The 18608-nt window shown below is 37.3% G+C and overlaps 1 protein-coding gene across 6 annotated transcripts in view; it reads left to right on the top strand.

Annotated features, from left to right (window-relative positions):
- The first annotated feature begins 75 nt into the window (after nt 1–75).
- Nucleotides 76–18608, top strand: part of PRKAA2 (protein kinase AMP-activated catalytic subunit alpha 2) — a 67276-nt gene continuing 48743 nt past the window's right edge. Inside the window, exon 1 of one of the 6 annotated variants that reach the window (XM_032302024.1) lies at nt 76–304. In XM_032302024.1, coding sequence (XP_032157915.1) covers nt 211–304 — 94 coding nt within the window. In that variant the 5' untranslated portion in view covers nt 76–210. Of the gene's footprint in view, nt 305–8974; nt 8982–17733; nt 17847–18608 lie in introns of those variants that run through there. The other 5 variants (XM_032302019.1, XM_032302021.1, XM_032302023.1 and 2 more) reach the window with 5 other exon arrangements.

Below are 18608 nucleotides of genomic sequence, written 5' to 3'. Positions count from 1 at the left end.
CCCGCACGCCCCCACGCCGCCGCCCGCGCGCCGAGTCTGCCTCGCGCCCCTCGGCGTCTCGGGCCTCCCCCGCCTGGCCCCCCCACCGCGGGCCCGCTGCACTGTGGGTAGGCGGCGGCCGCCCTGAAGAGCCCGCGGCGGCAGCGGCGGCGGCGGCGGCCGCACTCGCACTGAGGAGCCCGCGGCGGAGCGAGGCTGCGCGCGCCGAACATGGCTGAGAAGCAGAAGCACGACGGGCGCGTGAAGATCGGACACTACGTGCTGGGCGACACGCTGGGCGTCGGCACCTTCGGCAAAGTGAAGAGTTGAGTACGCGCCCGAGGCCGCCGCGCGGGGCTGTCTGCTCGCGGGAGGCCGGGCCGAGCGGCGGGAGCCCGGCTCCCAGGGCCGCGGGCGGGCACGGGCCTGGCGGCAGGTGGAGCGGGCCCGGGAGCCCCGCGAGGGCAGCGGGGCGGGGAAGGGCGGCGGCGGGGACAACGGGAGTCCCGGGGTCTGTGGGGGCGCTCGCGGACCTGAGAGCCCGGGAGCGGGAAACCGGAGGTCCGGCTGTTGGGCAGGGTGCCTTCCCGCTGAGACGGTGTGGGCAGCGCCGGGGTAGTACCCGCCGCTCGTGACTGAGTCTCCAGCGCGCCCGGCGCCCCGCTGGGTGCTTCGCGTGGGATCTCATTTAATCCTCACAGCCGCTCAGTGCAGGTGTTGTCCTCACCTTGACGGTGAGAAAACGCGGACCCCTAGAGGCTTGGGAATGTACCCAAGGTCACGCAGAAATGGGCAGAACCAGGATGAAGTGTAAAATGTCTTCCAGTTCTGGCCAGGCCGGGGACGGCTCTGCCGTCCGACTCGTTCGTGCTCCAGGACTCGGGCGGGGTTGCTGGGGCCGACGCTTTGGGGCAGGTTCCGGGGGCCTGCAGGTGGGGGCGTGGACGCAGGAAGGCCTCTGTATGGGCTCAGGTCTTGACAAGAGCTGTGGGTCTGAAGGGGGCTTGGCCTGTGGAAGGAAGCCTAGGAGGCCTTCTGGGATGGGGAGAGGTTCCTTGGGGTTGGACCTGGGAGCGTTCGAGACTGAGGCCGCCAGAACTGCTAAGACATACTTTGCTGAGGTCTCGGTGATGGGATCCCATTTTGGGTGTAGAAAAACAGGCTTCTTTAAAAAAAAAACTTTACTAGTTAAGTATTGAACTTTCCCCTTTTGGCTGTTTATGAGTCACATTGGCCCTGTCTTCTGAACTAGAGCCAGTTTATTAATATTTTACGTTTGATTGTTGTAAATTCAGAATTATAAGTCAAACGTTAACTTTCCCCGCCTTTTTTTTTTCTTTTTGTTGTAAAGATGTTGGGTAGGCATTCTGGAGATTTTACTCTCAGGCCTCTATTTCCTTGTAAAACTCGTTATTTTAGCCTCAAACCTTGCATGCTGAATAGGTAGAAGGGATTCATTCATTTCTATGGCAGAGATCAGCTTCTATTTACTTCCACATAACTGACGCTCTTCTATTTGGAAAACCCTTATTGAGCACCTACATTGTGCTAGACGCTGTTTTAGGCAGTGGGTATACAGTAAGGAACATAAACCACATTAAAATCTCTCCTTCTGTGGAGCGTGTATTCCAGTAGGGGAACACAAAAAATAATCAGAATATGTATGTGAGATATGTAGTATGTTTAGTGCTACTGAGAAAAATGAGTGGGGGAAGGGAGAATGAGTTTTGTGAGGTTAACCATTTTCAATAAAGTGGTCAGGCAAAGTCTCACAGTCAAGGTGGTATTTGTGTAAAGACCTGAAAAGCTGGGGCGCCTGGATGGCTCAGCCATTAAGTGTCTGCCTTTGACTCTGGTCATGATCCCAGGGTCCTGGGATTGAGCCCTGCACGTGTCCCTGCTCAGCGGAAAGCCGGCTTCTCCTTCTCCCACTACCCCTGCTTGTGTTCCCTCTCTCGCAGTGTCTCTTTCTGTCAAATAAATAAAATCTTAAAAAAAAAATGAAAATAAAAACTTAAAAAAAAACCTGATAAGTTTATTAAAGTCTTTGAAGTCCTATGTGGGCGATAAAGTCCTGGGGTATTTATAAAAGACTTCATAAATTGAGTGGATAGCTAAGAGAATCTGTTCAGAACGAATATAGGAAGATCCAGGCATTATGCCTGGAAGGTTACCTGTCATTAAATATCATTACTGAGGACTACTGTGTTACCATATTATACAGTTACTTAAGCAAACTGTGCCTTTGCCATCTGGGTATGTACACTCTCAAAATTACATAATTTTGCCTACATCCTTTCAAACGGTGTTAGAATGTTTGTCTTTTTTAATTCTTTTACTGTACTCTGTATGTAGACTAAAACACCCATCAGATCAATTGGCCCATTGTCAAAGGCCGATGTAAATCTCTTCTGCATATATTCTTGTGCGGCGTCCAGGCATTGGCTTCTTAAAATAAAAACCAATGGAAGGCACATTGGTTTATGAGAAATCTTTTTCCTGGAGGACCCAGTCTAGCGAGCAACCAGTCAGAAGGGTGTTTTTAACACTATGTTAGAGCCCCTCTAATTTATGCTGATTTCCTACCAAGATTGGAATTAGTACTATTGTTCAGTAAAAATGATGGAAGTTGCTACATTTCAGTTATTTAATTTTTCAGGGGACAAGAAATAAAAGAACATGTATTTTTAAAAATAAAAGTACACCTTTGTTGAGGTATATTTTACATATTTTTCACCCATTCCAAATGTACAATTCAGTGATTTTTTTGGTAACTTTACTAAATGATGCAACCGTCACCGTAGATGGAACAAACATCAATTTTGAAACAGTTTTATTGCCACAGTAAAGATCCTTCATGCTATAGTTCATCTTTGTTCCTACCACCAGCTTCAGGAAACCTTTAATCTGTTTTCTGTGTGTATAAGCTTGTTTTCTCTGGACACTTCTGATAAATGGAATCATTCAATATGGAGTCTTTCATATTTCCTTTAACAGTGTTTTTAGGTTTATGGATGAGATTGCATGTGTCAAGAGTTTCTTCCTTTTTATTGCTGAATGATATTCCATTGTGTGGATATGCCACCTGTGTCTATACCTTCACCAGTTGTTTTCACTTATGGGCTGTTATAAATAATGCTGCCACTACTAATTGCATGCAAGTCTTTGGGCACATGTTTTTATGTATCTTGGTTAGATACCTAGGAGAAGAATGGCTGGGTCATATCGTAGTTTCCTGTTTAGCTTTTTGAGAAACTGCAAACTATTTTCAAGAATGGTCCTACCATTTTACAATTCTACCAACAGTGAATGAGGGGTCTCCTTTCTCCACATCCTCATCAACATTTGTTGTAGTCTGTTTTAAAGGCATTCTAATGGGTGTGAAATTATGTCCCATGTGGCTTTAATTTCATTTCCTTAATGAGTAATGATATTGAACATCTTCAGGTACTTATTAGCCATTCATATATCTTATTGGGTGAGATGTCTGTTCCTATCTTTTGCTTATCGCATGAGAAGAATTATAAAAATTTGTTGTAAATTCTGGATTCGAGTCCCTTATTAGATGAAATTTGTAAATATTTTCTACTAATCTGACTTTTCATTTTCTTAATGGTATCTTTTGAAGTGTAAAAGTTTTGAATTTTCATAAGGTCCAATTTATTGATTTTTTTTTCTTTTTATGGACCTTGCTTTTGGTGTTACAGCCCAGAAATCTTTGCTTTAGGTTTCAAGGATTTTCTCTTAAGTTGTCTTCTAAAAGTCTTCTCATTTTTATTGTTTCAGCCCTTACATTTAAGTATATGACCTATTTTGAGTTGATTTTTGAGTATGGTATAAGATGAGGTTCTAAGATCAGCTTTTTGAATGACTATCCAGTTGTCCCAGCATAGTATGTGTTGAAATGTATGTATTGAAAACACTTGCACTTTTAATTATTACATAGATTTAGACTTTGTAAAGTTAGTTTTTACTAAAAAGTGTAATAGGTGATTTAGTTGTTTTATATATATATATATATATATATATATATATATATATATTTCATTTATTTGTCAGTGCACGAGAATGCACGAGCAAGGGGGAGCTGCAGACAGAGGGAGAAACAGGCTCCCTGTTCAGCAAGGAGCCTGATGTAGGACTCTATCCCAGGACCCTGGGATCATGACCTGAGCCAAAGGCAGACACTTAACCAACTAAGCCACCCAGACATCCCATAGATAATTTAGTTTTATATGGCTGTAAAAACATGGAGATGGGGGAATGAATAGGCTTTTTTTTTTTTTTTTTTTTCCTTTTCTCTTAACTGTTAGGCTAATTGTAGATTTTGAAAAAATTAACTTCCCTTGTAGATGTACCAGTTTATAGACTGAAGTTAGGTACAATAAGTGAAAATTCAGAGTGGCATAATTTTCATTTGATTGCACTCATTTCAAGTAATTTTTATTCTTTTTAAAGATTTTATTTATTTATTTGACACAGAGGGAGAGAGAGAGCGAAAGAGAGAGAGAGAACGAGCCGGGAACAGTAGCAGAGGGAGAAGGAGAAGCAGGCTCCCCACTGATCAAGGAGTCAGATACCAGGACTTGATCCCAGGACCCAGAAAGATCATGACTTTCATGACCAAAAGCAGCCACTTAATCAACCGAGCCACCCAGGTGCCCCTCCAGTTATTTTTAAAAAGTATGTAGAAATCATATGTAAAAAATATGTAGAAATCCTCTATTTGGTGTTAAATAATGGAAGGCTTATTTTAAATGTTCTAAACTGATTTTCTTCATTGTTCTGTTGTTCTATTAGATTTCCAGAGGAGTGCTATCAAAACAAATTATGGGGGCTGCTAGGATTTAAAAGTAATGCTTTTTCTTACTTAATTTTTTTCTCCACATTGATTTAGGTCATACTCTTTTCAGGACAGGGTAGAACTGCTATTTATGAGCTCTTGTAATTAGACTTGTTCAGTTCTTACCTAAATAGTAAAGGTGATAGAAATGCTGGAAGAATAGATTTGTTCCTTGTGTTATGAAAAGACTGGTTCAAGAAAAAATACACGTAATATAATGCTAATTATTTATTTAAAAAGAAGCCTACTTTTTCAAGGTGAGTACTGATAGATTTGCTTTATGAAATATTTATTCTTCATCAGAATTGTACACCAAGAGATACTTTGCAATCACACTAGCCTCTTTCTAGCCAGTAAAGTCTCATCAAGGAATTACCTTCTCTGTTTTTCAGAGTTACTTGAATGACCCACAGAATTGGCTTTCAAGAAATCAAGTATTTATTTTACTAATTCCTCACTTATTTTTGAGATATAATAGGAAAGATAAACTGATGGAATTTTTATTACTTTTTTTAAAAAAAAAAACAAGCTGTTTTACCTTCTTTGAAATGTAAATACCAAGTTCTAAATGATAAATTGAAAATTTGACAAATATCTGGTCAGTTGGTGGATCTGAATGTTGTATATTGGTAGTGGGACCTGAATGTGACATATTGGGCCCTTGTTATGATTGTTTTTTGATTCCATGTAGTGTCATAGTCCTGAACAGACATTTAACCTCCCTGGGGCTTGTTTTCTTTTTCTCCTGAAGGAGAGCACTAGAACAAATAATATATTAGGGCCTTTATCATTAAACTGATTTTAAAAAAGATTTAATTCCCCCAAATGGATATTTTTAATTTTTCCTTCTAGATTTTTTAAAAGATTTTATTTATTTATTTGACAGAGATCATAAGTAGGCAGAGAGGCAGGCAGAGAGAGAGAGAGGGGAAGCAGGCCCCTGCTGAGCAGAGAGCCCGATGTGGGGCTCAATCCCAGGACCATGGGATCTTGACCTGAGCTGAAGGCAGAGGCTTTAACCCACTGAGCCACCCAGACGCCGGAATTTTTCCTTCTAGATTAATGGAAATTTTGGTTACTGAAGATCAGAGCTGAAATGTAGATGTAATGGAGAACAAAACAAAAGAAAAGAGAACAAAAAAAACCCGTTACATTTTAACAGTTTAATGTAAAAGCTACAACTTGACTCAGTTTTTGTATTTTAAATACTATGTAAGGCACTTGATTTTATATATTGCCCAGAGTAACTGTGAGTTTGATATTTTTACAAATGAAGACATTGAAAATCCTATACATTAAGTGACTCATCCAAGGTCAGTTTACTAATTAAGCAGCAGAATTGGCAATCATAACCAGGATTTTCTGACTTCAGAATCTGTGCTATAAGCAATATAAAGTTAAAATGTGTAGCATATTATCTTGAGTTTCAAATCTTTAAGAATGTAATTTTATATGTCTGCAGATATTTATCAATAATTGAAAAAGTGATTTAAAGGTCCTTTTTTTAAGTCTACATTGAGAATAAAAGTTGTTTTTTTTTTTTTCCTGGAAAATCTGTCCTATACACGTGTGATTAAAATTTATATTTTCATATTCCTAATTTTTATGCCTCAATTTATTTTCTTATGTGGCTGAATGTGCTGAATTTTGACAATTTTAACCCAAACTTCTTCAAAATACCAGGTAATTCTTTTTTTTTTCTTGTTATAAAAGTAACCCTTAGTAAAGATTAACAGTAACCTCTAGTAACCAGAGTAAAGAGAATTTACAAAAATGATTTGATGTTCAAGAAGGAATATTTGGTGTAGGAAGGCATTAGCCCTGGATTTTAAGTCCAATCAACTATGAGTTACATGGCTTTGGGAAAACTATTAAATTTCTCTAAGCCTCTGTTTCCTCCTTTGTAAAATGGCCAAACAAAGCTTGGTCTACATACTTTCTAGAATTTATGAGGATTAAATTAGTCGAGGTACATAAAATGTCTTTAAGAAAGATAAATTGCCATACAGGTGAGTGGCAGTATTATGGAGATAACTATGTACATGGCTCTTGTGAGTCAGTTCTGTACCATGTGTTAAGTGTTAAGAAATGTTTGCTGTGTTTAGAAATGCCTTCAGTTCTGATAGAAACATTGAGACAGAGCTCTAATAATCTGCCATTGTGTTTTGGATGTGTGCATTGAAGAAAGTTCTAAATGACTAACTTATTTTTGTTGTTACGTAATACTTAATTATTAGTTTTTTATTAAAATCCGCTAGTCCTTTTTGGATAAGTCATGTAATCCCCCCACCATCTGAAAAATGAATAAGAGTGAAAGGGAAATAATAATGAATATTCATTTAAGTTATTAGCTGAATTGATTTTACTTTTAAAATTATGCAAATTCTAAATGAGTGTTAAATAGTAGTTCTGAGTAGTAAAGTTCTATTTCTTCTCAACTATTAGAAGGTTAGTGTTGAATCAAAATCAGTTCAGTGATTCTCTCAAAAATTAGGTGAATATTCACTTATCTTGTCATCCATGTTAGTTTTCCTTAAAATATTTGGTAGTATTTGTAATGGTGACACTGCCCTCATTTATTTTTCTGAGATTCCTGTAGTTTCCTTGATGACAGGGAAAGTATTTTGTAGAGAAAGTAGTTAATTTAAGTCAAGCTGATAATTTAATTTGACTTATAGAAGATCTAATCACAAATCAAAAGGCTCTTAATAAAGCCTTTTTTTTTTTTGCTGACTTAAATATCATTAATATGATTTCAACATAGGTAATTTGGTCCTTAATTTCTGAATGGATTTTGTTCATTTTGTGTAATCAATTCACTGACTCTGAAAAGATATTTTCCCATAAGAAACAATGTTATAATGGGGGATAAGTTCAGGGTAAGTCCACAGAGACAACATCGTATATAGTACAAAGAACAATGGATTTGGAAGACCTGATGTGGAACTTCTGCTATGTTGTAAACCAGCTGTGTGGCCTTAAACCAGACTTGATCTGTAAAAAAGAAAATAATAACATATGTTCTCTTACACTGTTGTGAGAAGAACATGAAAAAATGTAGGTGAAAAGATACTCATAAACACTTAACTCTTATGTAATCTTATGTAATTATGTACTTACTGTATACTTAAACTCACAATTAGCTGAATTCTGAGAATAACCTGTGATCTGGTTCTGAGACCAAAATTTATTTAATGAAGGGTAGGAAGAGTTTACTATCTTATGCTTTTTGTTTTTCTCAGGTCTCCTTTTATAATTCATCCTGATATGGTCAGAAAACTCTCAGTCTCTAGATGCTGCTCACTGTCACCCTCTCCCATACATTGCTCCCAATGCATGTGTGTGAACATGTAATTTCTATTCTAGATCCTGTGCTAGCAATCACAGATCTCCTGAAAGGAAGAAGCAAAAGTTAGAAGGAAGAGAATGTGAGCAGCAGCAGGCAGTTTTTATTTATGGGTCATTTTCAGTGCCCTGTCTACTTAGAGAAGAAGCACAGTTATACAGTTCATTTTTTTTTTTTAACTAGAGAAAATGTACTTTGAGCTAAAGATGTCTTCCTAATAAACTTCTCTTAATATATCTACATAAGTTAGGATTTTTGAAGTTTGATCATATATCTCAATTACCTTAGTTTTTTGGACTTTGATCCATTTCCAGTGCTGACACAGTGCTGCTTTATCTAGGTGTGTTTCTTTTTGCTGTTGTCTTTGCTGTTGTTGTTTGGTTTTGGTTTTGGTAAAAATATGCCAAAATATTCACTTATCTTGTCATCCATGTCAGTTTTCCTTAAAGTATTGGTAGTATTTGTAATGGTGACGCTGCCCCATTTATTCGTCCAAGATTCCTGTAGTTTCCTTGATGATAGGGAAAGTATTTTGTAGAGAAAGTAGTTAATTTTTTTAAGTCAAGGTGATAATTTAATTTGACCTGGCAGAAGATCTAATCTCAAATCCTCTAAGAGGTAATGAGTAAGTGGGTGGCACAAGACTCCTAAAATACTGAATATGTTATAAATAGAGCAAATCTACCTGGTATGTCTTAGACACAAATACAGAGCACCTTGAATCAGGTTGATTTTATGGATTTTATTAAATGACTGAACTGCATATATAAAGCAGTGTGTTTATTTTGAAATGTAGTGAACCATTTATTTTTAGTATAGTGTATGAAGGAAAGAATTTCAGGCAGCTCTTATCTCTGCTAATAATAGAAACGTTTTCACCCCTTCAAGGGGACAGTATTCTTGCTTAAGTGCTGTCTTATGTTTAACCATGTTTGCCTTGCCTCTGATAAATTTCACCATATTTCTTTAACTGGTGGCTTTGTTTTTAGAATGGTAATAATCCGTTTAATTCTGCCCTTAGATTTGTTTTTAAACAACCTTTTATATGGTTAAAGAAATTATCAAATCATGCAATAAACATGTCTCATTGTGAATGCCAATGTATTGACTTATGAAAATGCTTTTTTCAGAGTTTTTTCTTCATATTATTCATATAATTTTATGTAGTATTAAAAACACGAGTCATGTGCTCTCTTTTAACATCACTCAATTCCTAAATTACAAATTAGTTACAAGGTAATTATCTAGCTGTCATAATTGAAAATCTGGAATTAAAAATTTTAAATATACCATAATTTTTTTCCAAATTCTTACTTTGCTTGATACATACCATAAATATTAGTTAACTTCACTTTCTTCTTAAATGTGTTTGAGTATGACTTGGCACTATAAATTATTCCATAATTCACTTCTTCCAGACTTAGTTAATGAGATAATAAAATTAAAATATATTTAACATTTACTGTGTTTAGTCATGTTGGATTTAAAGCAAAATATTTTTACCAGAGTTAAAAATGTGGCAGTGATACTACTATAGGTGATTTACTAATTTAAAACAATGTGGGAAGTAATCATTGAGAATTTACCTAACTCAGTCTTGTCTCACATTTAAATTTGAAGCCAAATATATGATAAATCTACCTTTTACTCAGATTTACACCAGGCTGTCCTTAGTGCTTTACTAATTCACAGTTAGATGACATAACAGGTATACTGTATGCTGTAAACTTGATTTCAGCAAGAATTTGACTTTATGTTTTACAGTAGCTTTGTGGATAAGATGAAGAAATGTGCTCTTTGTGGCTTATTGCTGCTGAATAACTATTCCCAAGGAAAGTAGGTGTCATCCTAAAGGGAAATCTTGGACATTTACTTTAATAATTATAGTAATATTTCTTATTGGGGATGGTACAAAGCTAGATGAGGTAATTAATAGACAAATTACAGAAGCAGAATTTAAATTTATATTGACTCTTGGATTGCTAGGCAAAATCCAAGAAGTTGAAATTTAATAAGGACAGGTGTCAAATCTAGCACTTAAGTTAAAAACAAAAAGCAGGCACATAAAAGTAGAACAGTTGATAGTAGTTCCTGAGATGCTGGAGTTTTAACTTACCACAAGCTTAGGAAGTATATGTTTTAAATGCTTCAAATGTAAAAATTGTTATTGGAGTGGAAATAGATGTATATTAATTGGTAGTTTTAGAGGGATCATAGTTCTTGCTGTAGTTTGGATTAAGCTTAAGTTTGAATATCGAGTTCATTTCTTGATGCTACAATTTGAAAAACTTGGCCAATTATATTTCATTGAGAGAATGACCAATAAGGCGAGCCCCAAAAGAATGCTATATGAGATAGTGTAAAGCAAACATTTTTTGTACTATTAGAACATGTATTTTTAAGTGTAATAGCAGTTTTTGAATAGCTAACGTACCATCATCTAGGAAAAGGAGTCACCATATTCAGTGATGTTTTGAAGGATACAGCTGTGACTATTGGGTAAATATTTTAGGGAGGAAAATTATCCAGAATAATGAGGATGTGTCTGTCAAGGAACTTGTTTAAGAATGGTACCACTGGGGCACCTGGGTGGCTCAGTTGGTCTGCCTTCGGCTCAGGTCATGATCCCAGGGTCCTGGGATTGAGTCTTACATTGGCCTTTCTGCTCAGCAGGGAGTCTGCCTCTCCCTCTTCCTCTGTATCCTCCCTCTCCCCTCTCTCTCTTTCTCTCTCTCTGTCTCTCAAATAAATAAATAAAATCTTAAAAAAAAAAAAAAAGGCGCCTGGGTGGCTCAGTTGGTTAAGCAACTGCCTTCAGTTCAGGTCATGATCTTGGAGCCTCGGGATCGAGTCCCATATTGGGCTCTCTGATTAGTGGGAAGTCTGTTCTCCCTCTGACCTTTCCACTCTCACAATCTCTCTCTCAAATAAATAAATAAAATTAAAAAAAAAAAGATGTAAGATTTCTGTCATTGACATATTTACTTATATTCTAGATGGTCATCAAGATTCTTACTACAAAATTTCAATTTTTATTTATTTATTTATATACTTTTTGAATTTCAGTTTTTTAAAAAAGATTTATTTATTTGAGGGAGAGAGAGAGTGCATGCACTTGAACATGACTGAGTGGGGAGGGCAGGTGCAGAGGGATAAGAAGACTTTCTACTGAGCAGGGAGCCTGATGTGGGGCTTGATCCCAGGACCTGGAGATCATGCTCTGAGCTAAAGGTAGGTGCCTAACTGACTGAAACACCCTGGTTCCCCACAAAATTCCAGTTTTGAGTGGAAGGTTGGCATACATAATTTATAAAGTCTTTTTAAACTTTAATATTCTAATATTGCAAAAATAGTTTTTCTGATGTGATTAATTTCCACACCTGTTATGACTTCAGACTTGTGTTAAATCAACCTTGTAGTCAAGAACAATTAAAAAAAATTATAAAACCTGGAGGGACACCTGGATGTCTCAGTGGGTTAAAGCCTCTGCCTTCAGCTCAGGTCATGATCCCAGGATCCTGGGATCGAGCCCTGCATCAGTCTCTCTGCTGGGCAGGGAGCCTGCTTCCCCCTCTCTCTTTCTGCCTGCCTCTCTGCCTTCTTGTGATCTCTTGTCTGTCAAATGAATAAATAAAATCTTTAAAAAAATTATAAAACCTGGATAATGTAAAAATATGTTTGAAGTCAGCCAGGACTTGGGTGGTCAATATCTTCCCAGTGAGAAGAAAAATGCACTAGAGCAGGTCTGCTTTTTGTTTGGCTTTTCTGTTTGAGCCATTTGCTAATTTGTAATTATGATACACATAAGAAGCCAAACAGCAGTTGCTGAAAGGCAGAGGAGATAAGCAGAAGTTGAGTCTTGGAGAGAAAGCTGTTGGAGTTCACAACTAATTAAGGATGAGAGCCACTGGTAAACAGTTGGGTTTCTGGTTGCAGCCCTCTGAGGACTGAAATTCTTTTTAGAATCAGCTTAATTACACACTTATTAAGATGATACGCCTCCTATTTTTATTCTTTGGAGGAAGATCATACCAGCTGGAGCTTCTAAAGCTTTTTCATGTACAATGTTGAACATTCCAGGAGATACTAAGATAATAGGAATAGACTCATGGGTGAATCAGATGTTAAAATTACTAGACATGCACTTCGTGCACTTTAACTGGATTATTGTGTTGAAGATGGAGAGTTTTAACAGAGATCTTGAATCTCTAAAAATAAATAAATAAAGGAATTTTGTGACTGGAACATATAATAATTGAGTTAGGACTCCATGGATGCTTTAACAGCAGATTAGATTCTGTCGAAGAGAGAATTGGTGAACAAGAATATAGGTCAGAAGAAATATCCAGACTGAAACAAAGGGAGGCAAAACGATAGAAAGTATAAGAAAAACAGTGTAAAGTCTACCTTTACAGAAAAACAGTCTAAAATCACCTGTAGAAAAACAGTGAAAAGTCTAACATGTATTATTGGAACCTATAGGTTAACAGTTCCTTATAGGCTTAGGATCCTTTTCCCCTATGGAAAGATGACAAAAGAAGGTTTACCTTCTTTTGAGAAAGTTTCCAAGATAAATGTGGTTTCTCAGTTCTATTACCATAATACCAATATTTATTTTGAAAATAACCTGTGATTATTAAATTACAGCTGGACTGAGAGGTCTCTTAAGGGACATGTAAAACTCCAAGGAACTGTATTACTACTTCATGATTCCATGATCATAAAACTTGTACAGAAAAAGATATTCCAGCTTCCCTTTATGATGTCTCTTCTAACTCAGTGCACCCCCTTGTGGGAGGCTTAGAAGCTTCATGAATGGGCAGTTATTTGATGTGCTTACTGTTTGAGACATGCAAATGCTGGAATAGATGGTATCCATTCATGTGAGTGTCATCCCCCACAACCTACTCTGTGTGTGTGATGTGGGGTCTGGAGGCAAGGATTGGATGTTTTAAGAACTGGTAAAGATGAGTTTGATTCTGCCATACTGATATGCTGTGTTTCTAGTCCCAAATCTTTCTAAAACACTAAGTAAAACTGGTGTTAGATCACTACCTATTGTGCCCTGTGATCATGGATGTTATTTTGAACTCAAGACTACTGATGATCATAAAGATTTGGACACTATGCATTTCCAGAGGGAGGAGAGAGGGAATGGGGAAGAAACAGTATTTGAAGAGATAATGGCAGAAAGTTTTCCAAAACTGATAAGCGTGTCAAGCCACAGATTCAGAACTCTGTGAAACCTAAGCAGAAAAAAATAGAGGAAAATAATTTTTAGGTACATCATTGGAAAACTTCTGAAAATTAGTTCCCTTTGCTTGAGGTTTTTTTATACTAGAGTGGACTGAATCTGTCTATGCAGAAATGAGAGATGATGTTAAGAGAGATTTTTGTTTTATTTTTTTAAGATTTTATTTATTTATTTGACAGAAAGATCACAAGTAGGCAGAGAGGCAGACAGAGAGAGAGAGAGGGAAGCAGGCTCTCTGCCAACCAGAGAGCCCGATGTGGGGCTCGATCCCAGAACCCTGTGATCATCATCTGAGCCGAAGGCAGAGGCTTAACCCACTGAGCCACCTAGGTCCCCCTGAAGAGAGAATCTTAAAAGTAGCCAGGAGATACTATCTTCAAAGGAACAATAAGCCAATTTTTTCAACAAAGCAAGGAAACAATGGAATGGTATCCTCAGGGAGGTGAAAGAAGTGAACCACCAGCCTATAATTTTGTACCCAACAAAAATATCCTTCAAAATTAAAGGCAAAATACATTTAAGATTAGCATAATTGGGGCATTCTTTCAGACAGAACAAAAACATGCTTCCCCCGATGGAAGCAGGAGAAGATGAAGAACATCTCGAGGGTCAAATATGGGGTAACTAAATAGATGCTGACTATACAAAATAATAATGTTTTGTGTGATATAAACATATATAGGGAGTAAAATACAACAGAAAAAGTGGGAGATGAAACAGAGCCAAAGTGTTCTGAAGTCCTTGATTGTCTAGGAAATGACTAATTTATACTAGATTTCTGGTAAGCCAGAGATGCTTGTTGTAATCTCTAGGGTAACCACTGAAATGAAAGTTTAAAGGCCCTAGGGATAAGAAAAAAAAAAGTAGTTTGGTTCTCATTTTGTTTTGGAATGCTAAGTCATTCCACAGTTTTACCTTATTTTTTATATAAGCTCTATTGAGAAATACTTGAACACTTTTACAGTGTAAAGCCAGTATAAACATTACTTTTAAAAATGAAGCTGAATACAACATACCACATAATCAGTTCTCAAAGAAGTTAGCTGAACAGCCTTTGCCAAAAATTCACACCTTCAGGCTTTCCTGATCTATTTAAAATAGCACATTTTCCCACCTCCAGCCTGTCACTCATTTGGTACTTTATTTTCATTGTTCTCCATTATATTACCATTATGTTTGTTTGTATTCTCCACCTGAATATAAGTTCCATTTATACCTGTTTTCTCAGGATTTGGAGGAATTCCTAGTACACATTAGGTACTCAGAAAATATTTGTCAAGTGAATGAATGAACAAATGGCTGCTCAGAGGGTAAAAACAACTAGGAGAAAAAGATCTGCAAGTATATGAGTTTGTTCTCTTAATAAAAATATGAGTGAATGTTACATACTGTACTATGGGACTGTTTGAGTCCATGTTTGATTTTCTTGACATTTGGCAGCTCTTGATAAATACCTTTAACCTGTCTGATCCACAGCGAAGGGTACAGCCTTACCCCAGCCTGCATTTTGTCAGAACACAGCCGTTTTCCTTACTTGACTCTTCTCATCCTTTGTCCCTCCTTCCTTAGCCTATCACAATTAAGCTTCATTCCTTCAGTGCCCTAATTTCTCAACTCAAGCGCTGGAGTTAAAAGAATTAACATGGGAGAAGGGGGTGGGATTATGGACATTGGGGAGGGTATGTGCTTTGGTGAGTGCTGTGAAGTGTGTAAACCTGGTGATTCACAGACCTGTACCCCTGGGGATAAAAATATATGTTTATAAAAAATAAAAAATTAAAAAAAAAAAGAATTAACATGGAGTAAACACTCTTGTTATGTTATAATCAAGAGAGGCTGATGGTTGGGAGGTAAAAGAATGTGAATTTTGAGCTTGGGCACTGCAGGCAGGTATAGCATCTTGCCACTCACTGTTGTCTAATTCTGAATTTCTTTAAACTGGTTGTAATAATATTTACATTATAGTGTTCTGGGAATTAAATAAGACACATATAAAGCACTTAACAGAACTTGTTTAATCAGTGGTGGATAAAAAGGAATAAAGTATTTTTGCTTCCTGTTCAGAACTATTCTTTAGAGAACTTTAAAGGGCTTTCAGGGAAAGGAAATTTGGAGAAAAGCAATGAGTCTGTATTTTGTTTCACCATGGGTGAAGAAGAAAGGAGCCTTGTGTTATTTTGGCAGAAGTCTGGAAATGGTAGAGGTTAGAACATATGTGCCTCAGATGACTCTCCTGACTCCAGAGTGAAAGCTCTTGATACAATTGAGTAAGGATGGCTGCTGCTTGTCAAGGCCCTGCTTGCTGACTTGTCAGAGCCTAAGTATGGATAGAATGTTATCCAAACATTCTTTCTTAACCTTTTTATTAAGCTCTACCACATATACAAAGATACATACATTCTAAGTAATTTTTTTTAAACCTATAATCTTAGGTTTAGTGAATATTCACAAACTAAACAGACACATAAAATCACTAAAGACACAGAAAATGACCAGCATCCCACAAAGCCCCTATTTAAGCCCCATTTTAGTTACTCTTTCCATCTTCCACCCCCACCAGGGGTAACTACTGTCCAATTAGTTTCACTTTAAGTTTGTAGAGGGACACCTGGGTGGCTCAGTCAGTTAAGTGTCTGCCTTCAGCTTGGGTCATGATCCTGGAGCCCTGGGATTAAGTCCCACATGGGGTTTCCTGTTCAGCAGGGAGCCTGCTTCTCCTGTCTGCTGCTCCCCCTTGCTTGTGACAACTCTCTCTCTGACAACTAAATAAATAAAATATTTACAAAAACAAAACAAAACAAAAAACTTTGTAGCTATTTTGTGATGGGCTTCTTTCACTTCAACTTATGTCTGTTGCACATTGCAGCATTTAGTTGTAATTTGTTAATTCTCATCGCTGTATATTATTACATTAAGACTATACCATTATTTATCCCTTTTTTTTTTTTTTAAATTAGGCTCCACGCCCAGTGTGGAGCCCACTGTGGAGGGGCTTGAACTCACAACCCTGAGATCATGACCTGAGCTGAGGTCAAGAATCACATGCTTAACCCACTGAGGCTACTCAGGTGCCCCTTTTTATCCATTCTGATACTGACAGGCCTGTGGGTAATTCTTACATTTTGCTTATTATGAATATTGCTGCTTTACACATTTTTTTGTTAAGATTTTATTTATTTATTTATTTTTGACAGGGAGAGACACAGTGAGAGACGGAACACAAACAGGGGGTGTAGGAGAGGGAGAACAGTCGTCTGTGGAGCAGGGAGCCCTGTGCGGGGCTCTCTCTTAGAACCCTGGGATCATGACCTGAACTGAAGGCAGACACTTAACGACTGAGCCTGTGCTTTACACATTCCTATACATGTCTTTTTTTTTCTATTCATAGCATATTGCTGTATGGGTAAGCATACATACTCAAAATCATATCCTTTAAGTATTTTAGAAATAATGTTTTTTCCTACTTTTCAGATTTTTGTCATTACTAAGGCTACTTTTTTTTTTTTTTTTAAAGACCTTATTTATTAAATTGTCAGAGAGAGAGAGCACAAGCACGGGGAGCAGCCGGCAGAGGAAGAAGCAGGCTCCTTGCTGAACAAGAAGCCATATGCGGGACTCAATCCCAGAACCCTGGCATCATGACCTGAGCTGAAGGCAGATGCTTAACAGACTGAGCCACCCAGGCACCCAAAAGGGCCACTTTTTGAATCATCAACCATAGATTTCTAGAGCACCCATTCGTTTTTATTTAAGTTATTTTGAATCTGTGAACAATACTATAAACAGGTATCCACTGACATAACATTAGAGCTTTGGGTTTTTCATTTGTCTTACAGAGTTATACTTAGGAATTTCACAATGTTGTAAACACATAGTATACTGCTTTTTAAAAACTTTGATCTTTATAAGGCTTATTTTATTTAAGATATTCTACATTTGTAAGTATGAAATCACTGTTCAGGAATAATTGTCATATTATCATATCCTTGATAAACATCTTTTATGTTGTCTACTAATTTGGTCAAGTGATTTTTTTTCAGCTAATGATTGATACATGTTTAGGCAAATGTGTCTTTTTTACATAGTTATTTGTTCAAAATAATTTAGAAGTAACCTTTCTAAATATGAAAGGTTTATGAGACCTTGAGTTTGAGAGAAGAATCTCTTTTTTTCTGAAGTATAATTTTTGGTTTTAAAAAATCAAGTTTTATTTGGAATATGTGGTATGTTTTTTGAGAAAAGGATTTTGTTGTATTGTTTTATTTTTTAGTCCACGTGCTGTTTCCAGTCATTTTGCCAGTGGCAACAGAACTCTTTAGGACTCTTGAAAAATGAGAAAGAAACTCTGCCCCCCCGAGAATAGCTTTGGAGATAGCAAGATACTTGAATCACAGCTCTAGCATTAATTTCTTATATGAATTTGGGTAAGTTTCTTAAGTTCTGTGATCCTCAGTTTTCCCCACAAGTCCTTGTAGTGTTTAAATAAGAAAATGTATACAAAGTACTTGTAGGCACACTTGTAGGCACACACGTATATATGAAGTGCCCAGTGTGCTTTAACTACTCATTGTTATTATCATATGCCTTTGAGAAATACCTTTCTTCCTATTGATATCATAGCCACTTTTCTCCAAATTCCTTTATTTCCTGAGCCCCGAACTTGTATGCTCCTTTTGCCTTGCTTTTGGAGACCCCACTGGTTCCTTTCCTCAGCACCCTATAATTTTCCTTCCATTTCTTGGATCTTTGGTACTGAAAGCATAAGTCCATGGACCAGGACAATAGCTTTTTATAAAGATCTCAAAGCACTTGATAACTCTGTATACATTTCTGCTGTATATACATAGCGGAAATTTAGGAGTGGATCACTGAGCCAGAGTATAAATGTTTAGTTTTAGTAGTTACTGCATATTCTGCACCAATTTACACTTTTCCCATGTGTTTGCAATAATTTATATTCCCACCAGCAATAGAGAAGTTCATTACTCTGTATATTCACCAGGGCTTGGTATTGTTTGCTTTTTTAATTGTTGCTGAGTAGGCATATTGTGATATTGTATTATATTGTTTTAATTTACATTTCCTTGGTGACTAAACATATTGAGCACCTTTTTATGTGTTTATTGACTAGCTACATCTCCTCTTTACCAAATTTATTTTCCTGGAAGACATTTGATTTCTTCTAA

The sequence above is a fragment of the Mustela erminea genome, chromosome 10, assembly GCF_009829155.1.
Source record: "Mustela erminea isolate mMusErm1 chromosome 10, mMusErm1.Pri, whole genome shotgun sequence".
Classification (NCBI taxonomy): Eukaryota; Metazoa; Chordata; class Mammalia; order Carnivora; family Mustelidae; genus Mustela; species Mustela erminea.
Note: the sequence above shows the minus strand (reverse complement) of the source record. Positions and strands in the feature narration are given on the sequence as shown.